The 25178-nt window shown below is 41.4% G+C and overlaps 1 protein-coding gene across 2 annotated transcripts in view; it reads right to left on the bottom strand.

Moving 5' to 3' along the window:
• Positions 1-25178, bottom strand: part of LOC128740016 (uncharacterized) — a 69885-nt gene that overhangs the window by 19446 nt on the left and 25261 nt on the right. The window contains exons 1-2 of one of the 2 annotated variants that reach the window (XM_053835528.1): positions 7894-7968; positions 7031-7781 (exon numbers count right to left, since the gene is read on the bottom strand). In XM_053835528.1, the coding sequence (XP_053691503.1) occupies positions 7031-7735 (705 nt within the window). In that variant the 5' untranslated portion in view covers positions 7736-7781; positions 7894-7968. Of the gene's footprint in view, positions 1-7030; positions 7782-7893; positions 7969-25178 lie in introns of those variants that run through there. The other variant, XM_053835527.1, reaches the window with a different exon arrangement.

A 25178-nucleotide genomic window follows, 5' to 3' on the forward strand; every position in this document is an offset into this window, starting at 1 on the left:
AACCCAGTGACCGGCATGTCGAGTGTATTCGAAATTTCCCTATTCCATCTAATCGGAAAAGTTTACAGCGATTCCTTGGGCTAGTAAACTACTTTAGGAAGTTTATTAAGGGCTTTAATGTACAAGCATCGCAGCTATACGATTTAATGAAGGAAGACAGAGAGTTCGAGATGACCACTGACCATGTACAGGCTGTCGAATGTCTGAAGAACGCCTTGATCTCCAAACCAGTCTTACGCATCTACTCTACCACTGCCGAAACCGAGCTTCATACCGATGCATCATCTTTGGGGTTCGGTGGTGTTTTATTGCAGAGACAAAGTGATGATGGCATGATGCACCCAGTGATGTATTACAGTCGAAAAACAACGCTGACAGAGTCGAAGCTACATAGCTTTGAGCTAGAAACCCTCGCGATTGTCTATTGCTTACAAAGATTTCGTATGTATCTATTCGGCCTGAGATTTAAGATTATTACGGATTGTAACTCACTCAAGCAAACTCTAGAAAAAAGGGATATAAATCCTAAGATCTCTCGATGGGCAATGTTTCTTGAACAATACGATTTCGAGATTGTTCATCGGCCTGGAGCAAGGATGCAGCATGCAGATGCTCTATCTCGTTCAACCGTACATGTTCTGGTAGAAGAGGGCAACTCAACCAATGTTTTTGAGGACGCTTTGTGCATTGCACAGCTTCGCGATCCTGACGTTTTAAAGATTAAGGAAGGTTTGAGTATTCAACCCACAAGGGATTACGAGATTCGGAATGCTATACTGTATAAAGTTCTGGGTAACAAATCTCTGGTTTATGTCCCGGAGCAGATGGTACCATCAGTTATCAATAAGTTTCACAACCACATGGGCCACTTCGGAGTGGATAAGGTATGCGAACTGATTAAACGCACATACTGGTTCCCTAAGATGCGCGAACAAATTCAGGAGCACGCGAAATCCTGCGTAACTTGCATCGTGTATAATCCCAAAAACAAGCGGTTCGATGGAAATTTATTTGAGGTAGAGAAGCCTCGGGTCCCATTCGAGGTCGTGCACGTGGATCATCTTGGGCCATTGGAACGGAGCAAAGGGAAAAACGAACACATATTAGCAGTTATCGATGCTTTTACCAAGTTCATTAAACTTTACCCTACAAAGACAACGAATACAAAAGAAGTGATGAAGTCATTGAAAAGCTATTTTCATGCATATTCCACTCCAAAAGTGTTGGTATCGGACCGAGGAACAGCGTTTACATCTCAGGCGTTTGCACAGTTCGTGGAGGACCACGGATTTAAACACGTAAAAGTCGCTACGGCTTGCCCCAGGTCTAACGGTCAGGTTGAACGGTACAACAGGACGTTGGTTCCGCTGCTTAGTAAAATGGTAGAGGAGTCCGGTAAATGTTGGGATACAGTACTTTCTGATGCAGAGTTTTTGTTAAATAACACAGTAAATCGTTCCACTGGGAAGAATGCTTCTATGTTGTTGTTTGGCGTGGATCAAAAAGACGAATCGATTATGACTAAACCCAATATTTACAGGACCAAATCGACGTGAGTTCTAGAGACTTGGATAATCTACGAGACGAAGCAACCCAGTGTATGCGAACCCAGCAGCAATACAATAAACAAGTCTACGACAGTCACTGTAAGAGAAATACCAACTATCAACCAGGTGATTTGGTGATGTTGAGACGAACGAACGTGGTTGGAGAGAGAAGTAAGCTTAAGCCAAAATTTCGAGGACCTTACGTAGTGAGAAAAGTACTCGATAAAAATCGTTATGTAGTTGGAGATCTAGACAATTACCAAGTATCTAGCATTCCTTTCGAAGGAATATTTGATCCTCTTAATATGCGGCTCTATCAAAAAACAGAAAACAAAGTTTCAGACTCGGATATAGAATACGAAGATATCGAATATCTGGAAGATGATAGTGTTGATTAGTGTCAGTGAGATTTGTGCAGGATGGCCGAGCTGTAAGCTTATGAAATGTAACTTTTAACAGCCCCTTGTATCGATAAGTTAGTTAGGTTCTAACCCTGCTTTGTACACACCCCTTAGACAATTCCCGCGAAAATCGGTTGAACCATTTGTCATTCGGAAGCGAGTAGTTGGTAATAAAAATAAAGTCTATTAGCTAAAAACGGTGTTTTCTGTGTTACGGCAAACTTGCAACTAGTTCTGAGATTTCGAGCATTTTGTATGGAAAATTAGTTAATTTTTTAAAAAAATCGTTGGATACGCAAGATTTGTTTTTTTTTTGTTACAGCTTTTATGTTAATGCTTAGAACATTATTCTAGTATGTATTTTCATGAATACAATGAAGTGCAACATTCCAAATTGCAAGCGGAAATTTTTTCGTCAGAGCGGTATCAAGATGTCTCAAAGAAATGTCGTTATATCGCTTTCCTACAAGTAGTAAAACAAAAAAGATTTTTTTTAAAATGCTCGGACATGATTGTTCAATAAGCAGCATGAGCAACATTGTTATCCGCCCGCGATATTTTTCGTCTGATTTCTGGTAAGCTTTTAAAGTGTTAATTATCTTCTAAGACCGTTTTGTAGCAATCTAAGATTACTTTTTATGGTTTTCTACGTAGTGTTGAGACGGGTAAATTTATGATAAAAAGGTATCATCTTGGAACAGTGACTTTTCAAGCAATAGCACAAGCATCTATTCGAATAAAACTATTTTTTAAAAGAAGACATCAAAGGCGGATATTCAAGAGCATCATGCAAGCAAAATGTTGGATGGAACGTGTTTTAATTCAAGCAACCGTATACCGTATTGATCGTGAAGTATTACATTAACATTAATTCATTTTTCAATTGCACATCGAAATAGTTAGTCACCCATGTTCTCAAATTTTTTACGCATAATAAAGAAGGCTACAAGTGCAAATGACTTTAAAATATATTCCTTACATTTCATTGTAAATGTTCAAATATTTGTCTGGAATAATATAGCTGCATTCATTAATTACAATTAATTTAGTTTTAATTTTCATGCAAGTTCCATCATATTTCAGAACTATTTCTTCTTCTTTCTACACACACTAATGCAACCCTCGATGGTCACATACCTGGTATATATCAATTTACTTTGGTCGTGCGCTTCCCATAAGGTTTTGCACGGGCGAGCATAACCTCACTTCTTTGACGTTGATCAGTAGATGGGTTAACATGTTGAAACTGCATATTGCTTAAAGCCTTAACGGCAAGTCAGAAAAGCACAAAAACTGCCATTCCGAATAGTTTGGAGGGTGACACTGCTGGGTAATACGCTTTTAAAACGTTTAACTCCAATTTATGCATATCGCGTTCGCCTAACAAATAGTAAACAAACTACGAGTGGATGTCAATTGGATGAATTGTGTTCATTCCGGTTCATTCGTGACGTCACCTTGCAAAACGTTATAGGTCCTCTCGAACCTGTCATTCGTCCTTAGCATCATCGGATTTCTGATTTGTCGGTGCTAAGCGAAGCCAAGCCAAGCCATTTGACGTTTGCGAACAAAATAGGTGCAGCCAACATGGCTGGATCACTGGATCACTTTTATACGTATCGGATCACTAGTGTGCGTGTAAAAGAACGATTCACACGATATTTCTGCAGCGCCACACGTGATTTTTGCTGCATTATCTTTAATTTCTTGTCCTAAAGGCAACGTTTTCTGTTAGTTGATAGTAAATTATTTTATCGATGAATTGTTATTGAGATTCATGTAAAATTCTTCACTTCTACGTGATTGTGTTTTGTTGGCTTGATCGCATCACTTCACTACCGTGTGAATGCTGCGTATTAAAAGCAAAACGCCTGTAGCGCCACCTCATTTTGTGTCGGTTTCAGGAAACATAGTAGATGCCCGGGGGTTGGTATAAACGACCTTTTAAGCGTGACCCCTCTTTATCGACAGACTTCACAGTTATCTTGAGTAAAATCATACATTTTCATAGATTGTCTTGTCCAAATCACCACAGTTAGTATATCAGTTAGTATAACAGTTTCCATATCAACTCAAACAATATGTTGTTGCTCAAAAATGATTGCTTTTATGTTAACATATTTTAACAATATATTTAGTTAGACTTTTGTCGTACCTCGAACCTCGAACAGTAACGCGTATTTTTGTACCAAAAATCTTTAGTCAATCATCTCCTTAAGAATAATTGGTATGTGTTATGGTATGGTTTTACGAAACATGAAAAAAATTGGCTTTAGTTTTCAGAAGGTCGCATAAGCCATCCAATGCAAGAGAGTTAAAAATTAAAGCCAGAAATCGCCTAAATAAGCTTTTTAATCGAGTTTTGGGGGCAGGGAAAAACCTTTGATGCATCAGGGAAAATCAGGGAATTTTATTTTTGAATTTGAGTCGACCCCCGATTCCTCGTAAGTTTCTAGCTGGTAAACATGTCTGAAGTTTTGACTGACAGGTGGAGGTGACAGCAGTTTAGTGTGTAATGTTTACATAAAGCATTGTACGCAGATTTCAGTGCTTTCTTTCCGTCTCAGGTTTGACAGTGTTGTGTGATTTGTTTTGATCACTCATTCGCAAAAACTAACAGCAGAAAAACTGGAAAAATGACAAAAATATAGGTATGTTGTAAAAACTGCTATCATTTATCTTCCTCGGAATTTTCGGGCATTTCCGGTTTTCGCAAATGAGTGGTACGAATTACTGGTAATAATTCCACTAGCAATAAATTTGGGTTACAAAGGTAATCAAAATAAAGAAAACAGTGTTCAAAACAAACCACACAAAAACTTCAAAACAGAGTTGAGGTTAAGCACAGCGTGCAAAGGTCTATTAGCAAAAGTCTATTATTATCATTATCGTTAGAGAACTTTGGAATTTTGGGCTATCACTTCGCAAATGGATCAGAATAGCGCATTCAAATGTAGCCCAGCTGATTAGGATGTTCAGGATGCAGCAGACAATCGAAAGGAACGACGGTAGCGGTAGAACGGCAGTTCCGAAAAAGGGAAGCTCGCATTGTCGACATCACCTGCCAAATCGAAAGTTCCGATTTTTCTTGTGGCAAATAACAATGAATAGTTTTGCGCCATCATGTGTAAGGATAGAATATATAGAAGGCTTTGAACCGGAACGGCAAACAAGACGAATGACGGGACAGAAATACACTATGAATATTTCTAAAGTGGTCGATCAAATGCTGTCGATATTCGTCAAAATACTAACGGACGAATCAACAAGGATGAATGAATTTAAAAGGGACTGCTGCTCTTCTTAAGAGCGTCGTAAGTCCATAATCGATGTCGCCATGTGCAGTTTGGCAAGACTGTCGGCAGGCACGAAAACGATAATGAGCGAAGGTACCGCATTGAAAACGAGATGCAGATGGAACCATGCGGGAGGTTAATTAACCAGCGGAGATAGAAATTGCCAGAAGCATTAGGACGGGTGTGCATTGCTGTCATACAGAGGTTAAGAAAACCGAGAAACAGTTGCCGCCTAGGCCAGGAACTCGACGAATGCTAAACTACGTCTAAAATGATTCCGAATCAGGAGCAGAACCCAACAAACATTTTTGTTCAAGAAGAGCTTACTCAACTATTGTATTGTAATTCACCTGGAACGAGTGCTTGAAAACGCTTGCTTCAAGAAGCTTGACCACAGTACCAACGTGAAGTCTAGTGCGAATAAAGAGTTGCCAACTGAACATTGCTCGCAAAAGATGAAGATTATCGTCAAAGGACTGTTCCTTAGCATGAAATCAACGACCTGATCGACCGACGTAAGAAAGAGAAGAAATCGGGTCACCAATGAGGAGCTATTCATTTTGGTGAGAGTCATGAAGGTAAAGAACTGTGTCTCTAAAATAGCGATCCAACATACGAGGAATATGTTCTGGGCCACTTTGTTGAAATGTAACGGGAAATTCCTCCGATACCTGGAAGTGACACCCGGATATTCCTCAGCGTATAGACCTATAGCATGATTGTTGGATACAATCGGCAAACTGCTAGAAAGTGTGACTCCGAACAGGTTTTATCAGGATGTCCTATTTAACATACGTTCGGGTTTCGAAATGGCAGGTCTATAGTGGATGCTGTTCGGAAATAACACAGGAACAAGAACAAAAATAAATAGCTATTGCGCGGTAGTCACCTTCGACGTCAAGAATGGTTTTAACAGTACCAGCTGGGAAGCAATTTCCCGTTCGCCACACTGCATAAGACTTTCTGAGTATCTCAGTAGTTTCAACTGCGATCAGTGTTTAGATCGTCCGGGTCTTTTTCTGTATTCCCCACCTCTTTTTTTTCGATATAGAACGCAAACTGCCTAATATTTGTACTGATTAGTTAGTTTTTCACCATTTTATTTTCACTACGTATCAACTAATTGCGTTCTCTGGAGTAGGGAATTACGGCGGCTATTGTACAATTTGCCCTTGCATAAAAGGCTTTACTGCACCTCGAACCAGTACAATGTTTATAACTAACTCCAGCTAGAGGATTTATGGTCGATAAAGTAGAGTTCAGCATAAACGAAGGGTGTGTATGTTTTTTTCTTTTCAAATCTCGGTCCCAGAGCCACACAGTGGAAAAAGCAGGATTTTAAAAAGCTATTTTTAAAATCGAGGGCAGTTGCAGGTAGATAGAGGAGAGGGAACAACTAAAACAACCACGGCATGCGTTCCTCAGAGCTCCATCTTTGGTCCGAGACTGCGATGTATGACGAAGTATTGAAGCTGAAATTTTGATTTTGATGAATCGCCAGAAGAGGTGGAAGTATAGATACTGTGAAAGACTGGATGCTGGAGATTCAAGCTAGCTACTGCTTCTCATAAAATGAAAATAGTGACGATTAAAATCTGCAACATACACACAGGTTTAATTCGTCGAATCCTGTTAATTGGTGTATTACACTCACACTCAAGCTTCAGACGAGTTTCGCCTTTGTGACTTAGTCAGAGTACTATTAGGGCAAAATTCAAAACACGAAACATCTAATCGATTTAGTGGCGTAATAAAGGTTAAAGGTTTGAAAAACTGTCCCACTTACCACGGTATACGTGCAGTAGGTGTCCTCGTGCGTTTTCCACCCGTCGCAGGAGGACCGCACGATGACTTCCTTGTTGTAGCTGACGTTTTTCACCTTCACCGTGCCGACGATCAGATGTTCCGTTTCCTTGATGATTACGTTTTCGAGCGACACGTTGTGTTCCTCAACTTTTTGGCGAAACTCCAGATAGGCACTGGCCGGCTGTCGGAAATCGACGACCCACTGTTCCTGCGGTACCGGACTGATCATGCCCTGGGTGACGTGCGCTAGAAATTGCAAACTCCAAACCGGTGGCATGTACGAGGGTTCCTTCATTACGCGCACCTGCGTCAGCTGACCGCCCTGGTCATCGGCGAAAACTACCTTCTTCTTGTTGCGCATTTTATCGTGGACATCCGTTGGGCTGTGCAGGTCGATTGTGCGTTCTTCCTCCGGGGTAAGGTCTTCCACTCGGACTACCAGACAGGACCGTTTCGGCGAGGCCGGCATTTTGACACAGAGCGGACTGAACGGCGTCGGTTGGCGGCGCAGCGGCGGTGGCGTTAGCTGCAGTGATGCTGGTCGGCAGTAGCTGCGGGTTGTGACGGGGGAACTGTAACGGCCGAACGGTGACCCGCAGTCCGTCTGGCTCGCAATGTAGTCGGCTAGCGAGTGACTGTAGATCGGCGGACTTTGCGATACCAGCATCTCGGCGAAGGCTGGCATTCACGAAGCGGTACGTGGTTTGACGGGTTGGTGGGTAAAGTGTTCACTGGAAAAAAGAGAAAGAAAAAGTATTAATTTTATTTCTGAGAAACGAAATATTTGTAATGCTGCTGTTCATAAAAATTATTGAGAAAAATGAGGAAAACTTTAAAACCTACATTCACTGAGAGTAAATTTCAACACACCAAGACATCCTGTTTGGCTGAAAATCGCGTCCGACAATGGTGCAATCATCACCAAGATTGATCACCAACGCCGATCGCGGACGGAATACCCGCTGAAATGGTTTTTATTGTTGTTGTTTTGGTTTGTACATTTATAAATACACACATAAAATCGCCGTCAACCGCATCAACAGCGTGCTGAATGGCGCCAAACGTGAGAAAAATTTTCCATTCGATAAGCCGTTTCAGAGAGCTAGAAATATCTCCTCCACGCCAGATCTATTTTCTCATCCCACCAAAATTGATCCTAACACAAAAATTAGTTTCTAACCGCGCGTTGAATTCGCACAGAAAAACGGCGACAGACTAAACGGTTCCACTCGTGTTTAGCTGTTTAGTTACCTACAAGGAAGGTCATCAACCATCATCAGCTGATGTGTGTGCGTCCCCTCGACTCGACAGGAGCAATGCAATCGTGTGTCTGTCTCTGCCTAGTCTAGCTAGCCTAGCGCTGCGCTGGTTGGCTGTCATTGTCGAGTAGAATAGCACGAGGTCGCAGCATGCCGGGTCCAGCCATCACCTGGTTGCGGTTGGTATCGGTGCTCCGAATGAGTTTTTAATGTAAAGAACTTGCGTCATACAAGCGCGCAGGTTAAGTACCCCTTCTAAGCTAACTGAACTGAAAAGGCCCACTAGCGTATTTTTGAAAACACAATTATTTTAGATTTTATTTACGCGGAAAGCGAAATGTCTGCCAGGGATAATTTCTCCGAATCGTGGGCAAAACAAAATGAGGAGTAATTTTTAGGGGGAACTGATGGTGATACAATTTATATTAATCACTTTCGATTGACGTAGGTTAGTGGGATATTTTCAGGATTCACTATGCAAATGGGAGCACAGAATACGAAAGAAAGCGAATTATTACGGCAGCGCGTGACATGTCACCGCGACCACCCGTTATTTGTTTTCCGTTTCTATTTTTAGCGATAAAACACCTTTCGATGGGGGAGGATGTTCCGTTGAGAAGATTCTTGACCGTGGAGGCGCGATATTGTTTTGTTTTTCCCAGCCGCGCTGCTTAAGTTGCATTCTTTTTTCCTCCATCCAGTTGCACTTTTTTCGGTCTTTTACTGCGCAACTGGCTCATGATTATAAATAGTCGAAAAATAAAATATCCAATGCATGCATGGTTTCCGAAAGATGATCATTTCGATGACCGACCTTGAGGTTAAGAGCATTCGATTTGGCAGATGTTTTCGTTGGCAGGCTTGGATACTCAAAGGTTAAAACTACACGTAGAGTGCATTAAAAAGCATCACAATGATCTTGTTAGGCCAGGCTGTATTGAGTTCAGGAAGAGGTGTCACTTCCGGCCTTCAATGGAATAACAATATAAGTGAATGAGCAGCATTTAGCCGCAGTCATAACACGTCATTTTTTCGACAGAAGTTGAAATCAGCAATACCCACCACCACAAGCAAATTTTGTTACAGCACATGCAATAATTGACATCATTTTGACATTTCATCGGCGTGTTATCAATTCACTTCGACTGATTCCATTTGGGGAAGTGCACGGGTACGTGTGTGCAGTTGTCAGTAGGCTGTGCATTGTAACAGTAATTATCGTTTTGGAAAGCTGAAAGAACAGTTTTTATTTCATGTTGCGCCTGTTATCAAAAAATTAGTTGGTGTGCCATAATAACAATAAAAATAAAAATTGAAGCATATCGATAACGGCTACTCGTAAAGCTACGGGCGTTTTCTGATGACCCCGTCCTGGAATTGCGTTTTTTCTTCGTCCGCCATACCTTTATCAACCGTAAAGGGAAAGTGGCCTGACTCGGGCTGTGCTGACCGCCATGGATTAATTGTTGTGACTGCCTTCCCAACCGAAACTTCCCGAAGGCTATATTATATGAAACACCGATGGAACGCCCTTCATTTGCGCCACCAAATGTATGTACGGCCTGTACTTACGCCGCGGTTTTTGATCAAAGCCCTCGCGGAGAGACACTTGACCCGGTCAGGGCCGTAATTGATAGTGGTTATTTTTATTCCCGGCGTCTTCATTCTGCATCAGCTGCAATAAAAACGGCAAGAATGACTGCAGCTAGATCAAATCTCACATTTCTGCTATTGTATGCAACGTTCATTCATGCTACTTGTTAATGCCTGCTGTACAAAACGGTATTTTCAGTGTATTTCGTTTTCGGGTATAATATTTAGTTTCATACCCCTGCTCCTTGAGACGCTTATCCATGTCCGTTTAAATGCGCCGCAAAGATAGGTTATGAGTAATATTCGGAAATAAACTGCTCTGTTATTTAAAATTTGAGTGTACCATGATTCAACCACAATCTGGCATTTTCAACTCATCTTTTTTGGGTGCTGCTACGCACGGGTTATTTTACACAGAATTTAGACTGTGATACATTTTCGAGTGCAGGGATACATTCCAGCTAATTCAAGTACCAAGTTTCAATCTCGTTTCAATTTATGTGATTGTTCATCAGAGAAATTCTATACAATAGTAGGCCGTGGATTGCGACCGAGCGACGCCATTATTGCGCCTTTCCGAGTGACTACAAAGTGTTCGTTCATTTCAAGTGAAAACGGCTGAACAGCCAACTGAAGTTGTTCGTTATCAACCGGTTAACAGGTGCCTCCATTGACAAAGAAGGGCCCTCCCGAACAATACAATCAGAAATACAGTCACCCATCGAGAAGGTCGAAGATGAACCGACTCATGTCAGTCATCACACCACAGTCAGTCAGTCAGTCAGCTTGAGGAAAGTGTCGATTTCATTCAAGCTGCACTATCATCCATAAGCGCAAATGCAGTGGCGCAACTGATGATGATGGCTTGGCTGTCAAACAGATGACTGCGCGCAGCGCGTTGTGAGAAGAACGTACCTACGTCATGGAGCAAAAGGGCGTTATCGTCAGAAGAAATCGATGTTTATTTACGTTAAAAACATGTACCTACTTGTTTTCGGTACTGAAAACATTATTTTGCGACTTTCATTCATGTTTGTTTGGGTACATGTGTAATATGTGTTTACATTTGCCTGTTTCTGTTTCTCAAAGATGGCTGAACCGATTCGTGCGCCATTTGCCTCGTTTGAAAAATGTTATAACTTAGAAGATTACCATTGAATAATGTTTTGATCACACGTGGTAATGAAACGTGATGAGTAAAACTGTAAAAACACTGACTAATTTCTGATGCTTGCCCGATCAGATGATCATAAAAAAAATATTATACTGTGGCTTTGATTGGTTCGAATTTATTTCAACTTGCGCTTGAGCTTAACTGTAGAAGCGCTCTTCCTGCCTTTGTATTCAGGTAAGTACTCCTCGTTTACCGTGAGCTTTTAGCGGCTGCTTCCTTCCGCCATCAACTACTGAACAAAAGCACATCGAAAGAAAGCTTGCTCGCTGTTTTTTGCCAAAATGTGCGTGGATTGCGGACCAAAATTGATGACTTTTTGGTAGCAGTTGTGGAATCGAATTATGATATCATCGTTCTCACCGAAAGTTGACTCTACGAAAAAATTTAATCAGAATGTTTTCGATGTCTAATCGCGTTGAAACCTTTCAGCAAAGTTTGCCTTAACTAGACGTACGAAAACTTAAACGAGTTTTTCTATCCATCAGAATATCAAGGGGACCTCAAACACCAGTTTTATACCTGACGAGACAGCCAATGTCGCTCACTAAAACAAAGGTAGAGCCCCAAGCATAGCCGACACGCCTATGCCAGCTGGCAGAGGCGTTCCGGCCCTGCGCGGATTTCACGAACTGACTCTGAGATCTCTCTGCCTGGCCTTTGGGGTGTCATATTTTAAATATAGATTGGATTTGTAAATGTGCTTTGCCCTAAACACTTTGTACTACTGTAAAATGTATAGTAAAATGTATAGTGAAGAAGTGTTCAGCACGCCGTCGTTGGCGTTCGCGGTAGTCAACAGAAGCTTTAAATTATAGAGTCGCACCCGCCTCCCAACCCTCGAGACCAAACAGCTAGTGCGTAATATTTATGACGGGAATCCGACGCAAACCCCAAAAATAGACCGCTACCAAGCGCCCTGTTGTTCCCGCAGCATGCGTATGTGTATGTCTCCAACAGTGTAATACGGTCGAATGACCGTAATCATGTCAACGTTAAGACGTTGAAACATTTTTTCTGTCTTCTCAATTCAAAAAATTAACTAAAACTTTTAATAGCTTGCTTCTACCTTTCTTCAGCAGTTCAATTTACCTCTTCTCACTCTCTTCCTGGTCAAGATGATTTTATACATTCTAGAACACTTAGACTAACATTAGCAGAAATCTTATTTTGCCTGTATGGACCCATCGCTGCGACCAGTATCGTTGATCTATTGTGATATCGGCCGGGTGTTTGCTGTATGACCCGCACTGCATTTCTTTTTGTTATATTCGCTATTGAGTGAGCAATACGCTTATTGAATTTTATGCGTGCTTGTGTGTGATGGGTTTACTCTTCCTTCACAGCTTGTTCTAATTCACCCACTTGTGTCTCTCTGCCAGTACTATCCCATATTATAGCAATTCCCCTTAATAGAAACTCTCGTCTCCTAGATTTGGTGTTTTGACCAATGTACAACTCCGATTGGCTTCCCGGTCCAGGAAGCTAGCGAACTCGTAGTTCTGCTTGACGTTGACTGATCGCTCCGTTCTTGAAGTTACAGTTGATTTATCAGCATCTGTTGTATTTGAAGATATCTTAGACAGACTCAAATGACTTCGACTTTCGTAGTGTTGTGTCGGACGCAAAAACTTGGTATTTCTGTCGCATTCACGATAGTTAAGATCTTACTTAACCGAGCTCGTCAATGAACCAACTGAAGTCCTTTACCTTTCACACCGTTCATCGGTGTGCCCATACGGTGTGTCCATACTGCTACCATCTGGATGTCCTTTGTTTTTGCTTGTTTTATGTTTTCGAATTTTCCAGTTTGTGAAATGGCAAAATAGGAAAAGCGCAACAAAACTGGATATTAGACTGTCTAATAATCATGGTTAATGATGTCCGCTGCAGTGCCACCGACTTTTTTGTATAACAATTGAGTGCCGTTAATGTGGAGCAGTTGTTGTTTCAACAAAACGGCGTAACATGCCACACCGCGCATGTAATAACTCATCTATTGAAACGTTCGGCGAATGAAAAATTTCGTGTAATGGACCCGTAAGATCCCAAGTAACAATTCTAAAGCCACTTGGTTTTACTTGAATTTTATAAAGGTTTTATTGCGGTATTAATCATTACCTCTGGTTTTATTGTGGTATTGCGCAATACCGAAAGGATACGAGTCCCAATACACTTATAGCTAGCTAGAAAACCATAATAAAACAGATAGTAAAGCAAATTTATTGTGATTCCTTATATTACCACGTTAAAACTTGTTGTCTGCACCACGTCTCTTATAAACTTACCATAAGTGTGGCGTAGCAATACAAAATGACGCATCAATCAAAACTGATCTTATCGCGGTTGCTTGTCAAATCGCAATAAATCTGTTAGTTTTATAGAGCTATTAAATCGGTAGCACCCTGACCAAACAGTTTTTTTGCTGCTATTTTGAAAAATACCGCAGTTCAACGCCAAAATCATTTTTTTATGCGAGGCCATATTGCCATATTCTAGTATTTTGTTTTAGCTCGCAAACAAAAAGTCATCAAAGCAAAGTGTTTTGCAGAAAGAAAGTTATTATCAATCGGTTTTCCAGCCACAGTAAGCAACAAAAATGATTTTGCTAGAAATTGATCATTTTAATATGCACGATGAAATTAAATGCGCACATGCTGCAAACCGACGAAATTGCTTAAAATTTATGAAATATTCTATGGGATATTTTATTATGGTCGCTATCCTAAACCAAATCAATAAGAATAATCTGACAGCAAAACTATAACTTTGCTGCTCACGCATGTTTTTTCAAGTTGATGGTGCTGGCGAACTTATTTAGCTTTCACCAGAGGCGAAAAGCGAAAAGCTTTATTAAATTATGGCGATGGCTGTCAAGCAGCGAAAGCTTAACCGGTTTTATTGCTGCTTTCAGCAAAACGTGATACGACTACTTGAGCTTATGACCTGATTCTTATTGCGCAGGCTTGGCGTACACTTTTCGCTTCGATTCTGCACTTTTGATTACTGTGCCTCAGCGAAACAGAAATTGGAAAAGTGATGTATGGGGCATTTGTAGAGCTATACGAATGTAATAAAACTTGGAATTGTTAATTGGGTTGTCTCCACACACGGTTTTGATAGTTCTTTTGCTGTTGCGCACGTAAGTACAGCATACAGCTTTTCCTCCAAACGACGCTGTTTAAATAAAAAGCATCCCAATAAGGACGGCTTCGAATAACAATTACACCTTATTCTCTATTGCTTATCCACATTTTTTTCTGGTTAGAACTGTAAGCAACAAGCGGCGAATGTGTGTCATTTCTATATGACATTTTGTATCCGGGCTAGTTTTGACGCTAATTATAGAGAGTCAGTGTCGAATACACATACAGTGCGGAACGATAACGTTCACTAAGAGTCTTAACCGTGTCTATGTGCGGTGTTTCAACTTACCCCGAGTAGTGGGCTAAATATGAGAAATAAATTGAATAATATAACCAAAATACAAAACGGAAAAAGGATTCTACATAGATTAGTTCAACCACTTAATAAAACCTGACGTGCAATTATGACAAAAATTGTCAAAAAGATTATTAATTAGCGGATCTAGATAACCCCGTTTAGAAGCGTTAAATTTCTGAACGGCAAAAAGTAAACAAAAGCACGGAGTACTTAAAGTCCCTTCGATCTTCCGTTTATGATGGTCAGAAAGTATGTTTAGGAGATTAGTGAAAAAAAAAATCAGGCAGCAATTTATCATTTCCGATGAACAATACTGCTTCCTTTTCAACTTACCCCGTGTTTTAGCTTGCCCCGGTGTACCTTAACAGTATAGCAACGGTACCGACTAGCAGCACTTTGTTACCTCGAAGATTTGAGAAGGCCACAAATTTTCGGAGAAATGGTTAAAGATAGAGAAGGATTCCTTCTTTCGTTCCAGGATTGCTTTCAGAAACCCGGGGATTCAAATATTAGATGCTCATACAAGAACCCCGGTACTATAAGTAGGCATTCTGTACGAATCTTTTGCAGAATTCCTCCACCCGATTCCTATGAGAGGAATCACAGAGACTCTGTGCGAATCTTTTCAGTTCATCCGGGTAGCGTCACTCTTGCATTGCAACAACGCATGTAACTTCTATGTTACCTAACAATAACATAAGGTTATGAAACATGTTGAAAGATTTATTAGTCAGAGTAATTTTCCGCTATGAATACGTCTGAAACGACTCAACCGCGCAACCGATTATTTTGATAAATGTTGCTGTCAGACGATGAAAACTCTCTAAAATTAGAATTGTTATTAGGCAACGCATCATCACAACCATGTCGAGCAAAAAAAAAAAACGTCGACGAAGAAAGCCATCAGGTCTTGTGTGTTTAATCGGTCAATTTTGCATGCGTTAATTTACCGGAGATCCGCGACTGGTTGCATTGCAAAATGCGCCGCTATTCCCGGCGTTCTTTCAGCTTCGATGATCTCCTGATGGTGCCGGCTCGGTGGCCGGTGGTAAGTGTTCGGTGAGGTGCCGTGCGGGACCGCATCGGGAGAGAATGTCACGCTCGCCATAAATAGATGAATAAACTTGCCACAGGATAAACAGACGTCAGTCAGACAAGCAGAGGGTACCGTCGTCGTACAGCTTAGCTTAACCATCATCAGACAGACGACTTTAGAGAGGTAGATGTGCGAAAGCATTGGCGGAACTAGCACTCATTTCTAGGGGGGGCTATAGCCCCCGGAATTTTTTTCAGCCGTTTTATTTCGTCGGCATATTAAAATTTAATGCACATTAATGCCTGGAATCTTATAACAGTCATACTAATAAACTTTACTCTGAAGTTTTTCGTACCTATAGTTATCTAACTATTGGTTTTTCAAAAATTAAAAAACTTAGTCAACTTTTCTAGGGGGGGCTAAATCTTTTCTAGGGAGGGCTTAGCCCCCCCTAGCCCCCCCCCCCCCCCCTAGTTCCGCCAATGTGCGAAAGTGCGACGACATAAGCCAAGCCGCAGGCAGAGATAGCCAGCCAGCCAACCAGTCAGCCAGCCATTAGAGAAAGACACTGAAGTAGACAGTAGAAGGCACCTCGTGCGCGATCTCGGATTTCCAGGTCACCGGCAAGGGGCTTGTTTATATATACACATATATTTACACGGTAATCAAGAATTAAGTGAGATAAAATTGTCAACCTCGCGTCAGTGTAACGTTGCGAATGTGACGTGAATCGGGATGAGACAAAGTATGCGCCGGAGTATAGAGGCCTGGAAAAAGTTGCGATTGCTGTTGAGTGCATTCCAATGTCACCCAATGATAGGTTCTCTGATATGAAAATGAAATGTTTTTCCTTTCCTTAGTTTAGAAGTTATAGCCAGTAAAAAAACTTGGTTGGACAACTTGCTGGAAAGTAAATATGCACGATGCCAAAACAATGCCAGTTGGCGCGCCGGTAGCGCGTGGCAAAATTGCAAAGATCCGGGATCACGGATTGGGGCATTAAAACAGGGATTGATTAAACAATTTTTGTTGACTTGGCGGTGCCACCCAAATGAAACGGATCGATTGTGGCTTTGTTTTCCAAACAAAACACTGGCCACGGTGGGCACTCTGAGTGGGAGTCGTTTTCTCTGTGAAGATGTATAAAACTGATAACCTTTTCCTATACGGGTCTGATCTTGTCGTTCGAGTTGGCAGAAATTTGAGGACATAGATTATAGCCCGGGCTATCAGCACCACATTGGCTAGCGCATGAAACACCACAAGGTTCTGCCTGTTTCAATAGGCTGTTCTTGGAAACAAGGACGCCTAATCTGTCCACGTGGAGTCCGGCTGTGACAAAGTACCGATCACGCTCTAATGCCATGATCTTGAAGCATGCTGACAGATGAATCGCGCTATGCACACGGGGGGAGGTACACTCATCTTGATACGGATGCACAGACAGTTTACGTTCTAAATTTAAAAGAACCAGCACCGTTGGGACTGTTCGATGAGCCGTATCGCTTGAAGTGCTGATAAGTTTGGTTAGGGAGAAATGTCGATTCGATTGTGGGTTTTCTGCTACATCTTTAATGATTTAATTGTTTAGATATTTTGATGAAAAAAAAAGGAATTCGAAAGTAAAATTAGTCATTGACCGAAAACAACCAGATAAATTAGTAACATAACAACAAAATACGTAAACCCTGTCATGAAAATGAGTTACATGATAAATGATAGTCTATACACACCATCGCTACGGTTTAAGTAGCTTCTTCCCCCGTGGCCGTACCAAGTTCAGCCGACCAGATGCTGTCGAACCAAGATGCCACCCAAGAACGTTTGAAAAGTCAACGAAAGGAACGACATAAATCGTGGCTTGAAATAATGCGCATTTTAAAACATTTCTCGAAGCGAGTTACTCACTCTATTCGACCCTACCAGTCACTCGCGCGGTTTGACTGTTCTCATCTTCAACGGGCCTCGGGGGGAAGCGTCACTTTCCGCACCCACGATGCGCCGCCAGCCAACTGCCACTGCACACAAAAGTAGGCGGGAATTTTAATTATAGCGTACAGTCCGCTGCAGTTCATCACCACCGGCAGGCAGGCCTCCTCTCAGGCGCGCGAAGGATTCGCGAAGAAAGCTGCGCGAACGCGAAGTCTGGGGTCTGGTCAATTATTATCGATGGCTGTCCGCTATTAATCGAACGAAGAGTTATTGGTTTCCTGCGGGGTATATCTCTCGGTATCGGTACTATATTATGCACGGTACAGCCCGATAAAGTGAGATTATAATTACGGATGTGTCGCAGATCGTACCTCGCCGAACCGGACCGGGACCGGCCGCCACCCGGTATGATTTATCGCGGTAATATTCATGTAAATTTTTCCTCTGCCCTCCGGCGAAAGTGATTAGTTTTTTGACACAAGCGCAGCGCTGAGTACCTACAGGGTGATTAGGGTTGCATGTCCGTATTTTTTTATTCGTGGGTATTTCTTGTAAAGTTGGTTTTACACAAATGTGAATATTTTATGTTGAAGGTGTAATTATTTGACATTTAAGCGGTGCAATTTGTTTTGAAATATTACATGTTTTTTGCCGCTACAATCATGGACTAAAAACGAAAACTGTTAAGGAAACTTGTATTCGAAGAAAACCGGACCTTATGAGATTTTAAGATAGCTCAAATGCCTCGGCGTTTGATTAAAAAAGATTAAAAATAACCACCAAATAAAAAAGGTACAGAGGAAAGTGTAAAATTACTGGTCAATGATTTGAGTGTGTTTCAATCGCCTGTCAGGAGACAGGCATGACTTGAAGCTTAAAACATACAGAAAGCAATGGATTCACGCATAATTATGATATACATTGAGGTAAATAAATACAAACATTTAATCCTAATACATTAAAAAATAGTGCGAAATAAAAATAGCACCACCTGGCAATAAAACACCTTGGCTTTCATTTGACGACTCAATGTTTTGGTAGAACACAACAATAGAATTTGAGTCAAAATGTGTCTACTTGAGAGTGAAATAAGTTTTTCCCGTGCGCTTTAGCCAGTTTATGTGTTGATCGAAGCAGATTAAAATCAAAGCCAATCATTATGCAGACCTCTCTGACCGAGAAATTCGACGGAAAATTCATCGAACACACGGCTGTTGGAAACTACATGAAAATGGTAACCGTCTCAAGAAACGTGAATAGAAAAGCAAGCTCTCCCCAAAGGATACACGGAGAATTCGTAGAATTGTCTTAAACAGCACGTCGAGTACAACAAGTTCTTCTAAGTAATGAACTTGGAAAACCCAAGTTGACGGAACGACATAAGCAGAGCCGTTTCAAATCCGCAGAAAAGAACATCTCTTGGACCGATTAATGAAAGAATGCTATTCTTTTGGGTGAAAAAAGGTCAACAATTTGCGCAATGATCCGGAAGTTACGACGAGCAGGAACTTTGGTGGCGGTAAAGTCATGTGCTAGGGAGATTTTTCTTTTCGAGGAATGCTTTCTTTGCCATGGATTATAACGAAAATTAAGTCGAGAGACTCCGTAGAAACGCTGGAGATAAGTTTAGTTGATCACGGTGAGGTATTGATGAGTCCAGGCTTTGTTTTCCAGCAAAATAATGCTGAAATCCACAACTCAAAACTGGCAAAACAGTGATTTGCTGATAAGGAAATCGAAGTTACCGAGAGGACAGTCTGTTCTCCGGATTTGAATCCGATTGAGGAGCTCTGGTTCATGCTTGCAAGTCGTGTTTATGAAAACTGTAAGCAGCAGTTTAACAACGTAAGATAGCTTAAAAATCGGATTCATGAATGCTGGGAGGAGATCTCACAGGAAACCCTTGAAATACTGCCCTGACTAATATACCAAGTTTCCAGCTTTCAAGAAACCGAGGATTCCTATTTCATAGTAAAGGCGAATTCTTAAGAGAGTTATAGGTATTCCGTGAAGGGCAACTGCTGGATTCTCATACAAGAGCTCTGCGGTTCTATAAGCAAGGCATTCTGTACGAATCTCGCAGAATTCCCACACACGATTCCAATGCAAGGAAGCATCCGAAAGAAGGATTCAACCGCACATTGTTAATCTACTTTTCTACTTTTCAACCAATCTAGCTCTAGAGCCAGGTAGTGCGGAGTCAATTGGCATCTCTGGTTAAGGTTGAAAAACTCGGTTTTCCTGAATATTTCTCTAGTTCAAAAATACATATCTCATGAACCAAACAACCAACGTAGAGGAAACGTTTTCTTATCAAAAGTAGTAAATTTTCTTAGTACATTCACAGATGGATTACCGATACCCTGTCCGTCTCCTACTGTTCTCAAGAAAATACAGAGAAAACAAGGGAAAATGAGACTGAAAGAGAGTTCCTACGGAAATTAGTTTGAAGGAAAATTAGTTAAAAATTTGACAAACTGGTTAGAAAAGAGGATAAACGCGAGAGGAAGGACAACTGACATGAAAAAGAAAAAAAAACGTGACAGAAAGGGAGGGAAAATGGGACATACATATCGAAAAAAATTGGAAAAGAGAATAAACGGTATAGGAAAAGAAAGGAAACGAGGCAAAAAATGAGAACATTGTAGAGAAAAAGTTAAAGAACGAAAGAGAAAAGAAGAAAAATTAGAGAAAAGAAGGAAAAAGTATAAAAGAATCCAAGATAATGAGAATAAACAGGACATAATGGAATTATGACAAAAAGGGACAACAAAAGAGACGAAAAAAAATACGAGCAAAAGAAAACGACGTTTCTTCAGAAAAAAAACAACCAGAAAAAGATCAAAAATGGAACAAAAAATGGAGAGTAGTCTGAAAACTAGTAACAAAAGGGATAAAACAAAAAATAAAAACAAAACGTGATTGAAAAGGTTTTTTCTCCATAAAACATAAACATAAAAAAGATGAAGAACTAAACAAACGAATAACGGGATAGAAAAGAAGATCAAAAGCGATAAAATGCATAAAAGGCGGACCAAAAATGAAGTCGAAAGGGGACAGAAAACGAGGCCGGGAAAGACCACAAGCGAAACAGAGGAAAATCAGGACTCAGGAAAAGGGCGAAAAACAGAACAGGAAAGAAGAGAAAAAGGACGAAGAAAGAGGAAACAGCAAAACAGTGAAAAATGGAAAAACAAGAGTGAAGTCGAAACAGATAACGTAGAATTGCAGGGAAAGTAGAATTGCAAGAGACAAAAGAGAAACTCGATAGAGTAAACGAGGGAAACGGGATATAAAAGGAGAAATATGGGACAAAAACGGAAAAAGAGGACAGAAGAAGAAGACAAAAACAAGGAAACGGACTAAAGAAAACGGTAAAACGGAACAGAAAAGGACGAAAAAATGGGGCATCACCAAGAGGAAAAACGGAACAGATGAAACACGCGAACAAAAGCAGATAAATAGAGTTAAAAAAAAATGAAAAAGAGAAAATAACAAAAACAAGCGAAAATCCCGGACTATTTTTGGTGGAGTACAAACGGTAAGCGGAGAGTGGTGGAGGTGTATGAATTACGAGCTATAGGTACTGTTTGGAAAGATTCCCATTGCACACCTGGCGAAAGTTGGGGGCTACGGTGGGCCGGCCACGTCGCAAGGATGCAGTATGACTGTGCAGTAAAATCCGTTCTCTTTTAGAACCCCACCGGCCAGGAATAGAGGGGCTCAACGTGCTAGATGGCTCGACCAGGTTGAAGTCGACTTGCATGTGTCGAGACGCGCAACGAATTGGCGATGAGTAGCCCAGGACCGAGTACAATTGAGAGAAATTCTTGATATGGCATGAGCCAACCAGGTTCTCGGCTGCTAAAGTAAATAAAAAACCTGAGAAAAAGCAAGAAAAATACGGGAGAAATGCGAACGAGAGCAAAAGAGGAAAAACGGACGAAAAGTGAAAGCAAAAACAACTTCGTGTCCAAATCAGGATTGAAGTAGAACTTCAAGTTCAAAGTACTCCAAATTCAAGTCTAATCTAATGTCCTACGTCAAGGCGCTATATCCTTGACCAAATGCAGCATGGTTTCTGGTCTAAAAAATGTCATTAGTTCATTCTCGAGGGTCCGGAGTATCAGAGCTTACCTTCAGTAGCAAAGATACTCGCAACGATTGTGTAGTACATATATTATGTAGGAAGCGGTTGGTACGGGAGGTCCACGCTTTCTTTCATTCCCTTGATTTCATGGAGCTGAATGAAATTAGGTATCATTGTTGATTCCACTTGATTCCTTGGAATTCTCTGTCGTACATGGTGCAGTTGATCTGGCCATTGACAAAAAAATGATTGATTCGAGTAATTGTCATTTTTCAGGATGCTTTCTAGAATTAGCTACGTTAGTATGAAATTACATGAGATTAGATTAGATTGGATTAGATAATCGGCCGGTATTTTTTGGTAACTAATAACAGGTATCGTCTCCGGATCTTAATCCTTCGGATTACCTTCCATGGGAATATAATCTCAGTACAATTACAAGCAAGAAAATTCACACTTCAAGCATGGGATGATATGCCTCAAGACACCTTGTGTGCTTTCGAAGGATTTTCAAATGTATTAGGATAAAACCTTTGCGAAAAATTAAACTTGGTGATTTTGGAGTTTATTTGAATGGTAACGGCAAGCATCCTAGCCACCCTGTCATGAATTCATAGCAAAACAATCACACTGGAATTTGTTTTAGGTCTAAAATTTCTGTTTATCTAATTTTAAAAGCTAATGAGGCATTAGGTCTGTTCTATTTTTAGCCTTTCCTTTAAGGTTTGACTACAAAGCGGACTTCACACCAGTGCAGTGGATGCAACTGGAACAAGCGGAGCCGAGCGGCGGTGGTGGTGCTTCGAAATGGATCGCTTTTAACGAAGCAATCGAACCACCAGCGCTATATGATGATGGTTATAAAAATATGTAAATCACCTCGGGAAACCTGATCGCAATGAAAAACCCTTTCGGTTGCGTCGCGCATAACATAAACACAAGTGGAGACTTGGAGGAAAAAATCAACATTAAAATAAGCCAACGGTCATCAATGGGTCGTCGGACCGCTGAAACCAAATACCGATGCAGATCAGGCGGCCACAGAAGAAGCTGCCATCAAGAAGAGGAAACCAAATCGCAGGGACGAACCGCTGCACTGACTGCTTAGCTGGCTGGCGCTGTGGCATTGCGTTGATGGCAGGCAGCAGGTTCTGTGACTGTAACTGGCCCCGTTCGTCGTATCGGCGGCGGTAGTTTTGAAAGTGATTCGAAAAGAAAACTACGAAAATGTGTAAACGCCTTCGGACGACGACGACGACGACGACGACGCGACGGTCACGCAGTCCGGGCGTGATATCAGTAGTCTAAGCGGGTTTGTCAACTCTCGAAGGCGCACGCACCGACGGAATGATGGCTTTGCAAAACCGGTCAGTGCAGAGCGCATTATACGCTCTCGCACTGCATGGCTCCCGAAAGCTTGCTTAAACAAAAATTGCAATGAGCCACGAATGCCGTTTAGATAAGGATTTGCTTGTGTCCGCGCGCCAGCATTAAGTCTCCCTCGAGCTAAGTAAGGTTACCGATGTGTGCGTGCCTATGTTCAATGCACATACGGAACGATTAAAACTGTCTGTCTGTTTGTTTAAGCCATAAATAGATTAAGTGTGCACCTATCAGGAAAGCCACACTTGGATTGCTACCAGCTGAGCTGACTTTCGTTGACCCTCAGCGAGAAAGACAGATCATCGACGATGGCGTTTTAGAGTATGCAAAGGGCGAACATTTGCGTTCAACTTTTTGGCTATTCGCGCAGCGCCCGATTTCCTTTTATTGCACCACCTCAATCATCCACTAGAGTGCCTATTAAAAGCCTCTCTTGCTTTCTTTGTGCTATTTTAGGAACATAAGCCCCAGTATGTACAGAGTGATAATGCCAGGGCCTGCGACCTAGCGTGAGGCGCCACCGATCATCCCTTGATCACGTACTAATCGAATGATTCGGACTTACCCTCTCACATCTGCCCACCAGAACAACTCATCTCGGCGGCGATTGATTGAGTGCAAACCAGTGCACGGCAGCGACAACTTTATTGTATTATGCGATTTTTGTTTTCAGCTGATTTTGAAACTAAGCAATTGACGTCACAGTCAGTCAACCAGTCAACCGGTACCGGCAGTCAAAAATTTACACGCGAGTAGGAAACCAACCTCGATCCCATTAGCAATGATCCAGAATTCTTGACACACTTTCCATGGTGATGTTTTTGGACAACCTGCAAGACACTGATAAGACGTCCAAGACTAACCTAAGCATTAGAAACGGTTCACTAACCCCGAAGCGCGTTATCGCTTATCGCACGGCACAGTGCTGCTGAACGAACCAACGAACGGGTGCAGGCAGGAAACACCACGGTCTGCTGCCGGTCTGCTGAATTGGCGTTAATGAAGCATTACATTTTTGAGTAACGGTGACCTTTTTTCTCTCCCCACAGAGTATAGTCAGCTGATTATTATATTGACCGTATAAACAGGACACGGTTAGGTTAGGAAAGATTGCATTGTGTAATTGAGCACGGGCTGGTCACTGCGGCGGCCCGGCTGGTGGGAGGCACAACATCCCACGCCACGACACGCGGTCCGCGGTTTCGACAGGTGTGGAGGGTGTGACCAATCAGCGCTCGGGCGCGAGGATCACACCAGCAGAGGAGCACGTGTTGTACGGTGGCATTTTTTTTGCAATACTTCCACGTGTCGGCGGTCTTGGCAGCATGCCTGCATCGTAATCTATTCTCGGATGAGTTACATAAATAGGTGTCGTATAGCTGTTGTAGATCGATATTTCCGCTACTATTAAAGCTAAATTAAACCTTCTTTGGTGTCTAGTCCAACCTCTCTAGTTTATTAATAGAGTCGTCGGTTGCTCTGAGTGAAACAAGAGCCGTCGATTGTGTGTAAACACGGTAGCACTTTGAAGGGCGATTTTTTCCCTGCTGGGAAGATGGCATGTTAGAAATTGTTTACAAACTATGTTTAAGTGAGTAATAGCTTGAATTATTTTTCTGTCGAGACAGGTAAAATATGTTTGACACTTAAAGACTACTTCAGGAAAATGTATTGTACAACTTCAGGGCGTAAAATTGTTATGTAGCAATGTCAAACCGAAATTCATGTCGTTTTATATCGACTGTTTTTGAATTTGTTTAAAAAGCAAAACGTTGGCATTATTTACAACCATCGAAAATCGACTTTTCCTTGTGATAGTGTTTGAATCCAAGTGACAGTTTATAAATTCATTATTAATTGTGTATGTATCAGATTTTTAATGCACTGAACAAAAACTAAAAACTTGCTTTATCACTGTTTGTTATTGGTATAATTATAAAAAAGATTAAGCAGCACCGAAAAACATCAAGTAGTCACTGACGAAAAAACACGAACTGAACTACCAAAATCAAACAAGTGGCACTAAACTGCTGCTGGCTAATAAAGGCTAATAATAACTCGAAGCGGTTCATGTGTTTTCTTACCATTTGCTGCATGGTTTCAAGAGCACGGAATTTCGCTAGTATAATAGGTTTCGAGAGCGTGCCGGTTGAGTTGTAAATTTTAAGTAAATTGAAATCGATCCCTATACATTCAGGCAGATTTAATTTATCATGCCAT

This window comes from Sabethes cyaneus, chromosome 3 (assembly GCF_943734655.1).
Source record: "Sabethes cyaneus chromosome 3, idSabCyanKW18_F2, whole genome shotgun sequence".
NCBI lineage: Eukaryota > Metazoa > Arthropoda > Insecta > Diptera > Culicidae > Sabethes > Sabethes cyaneus.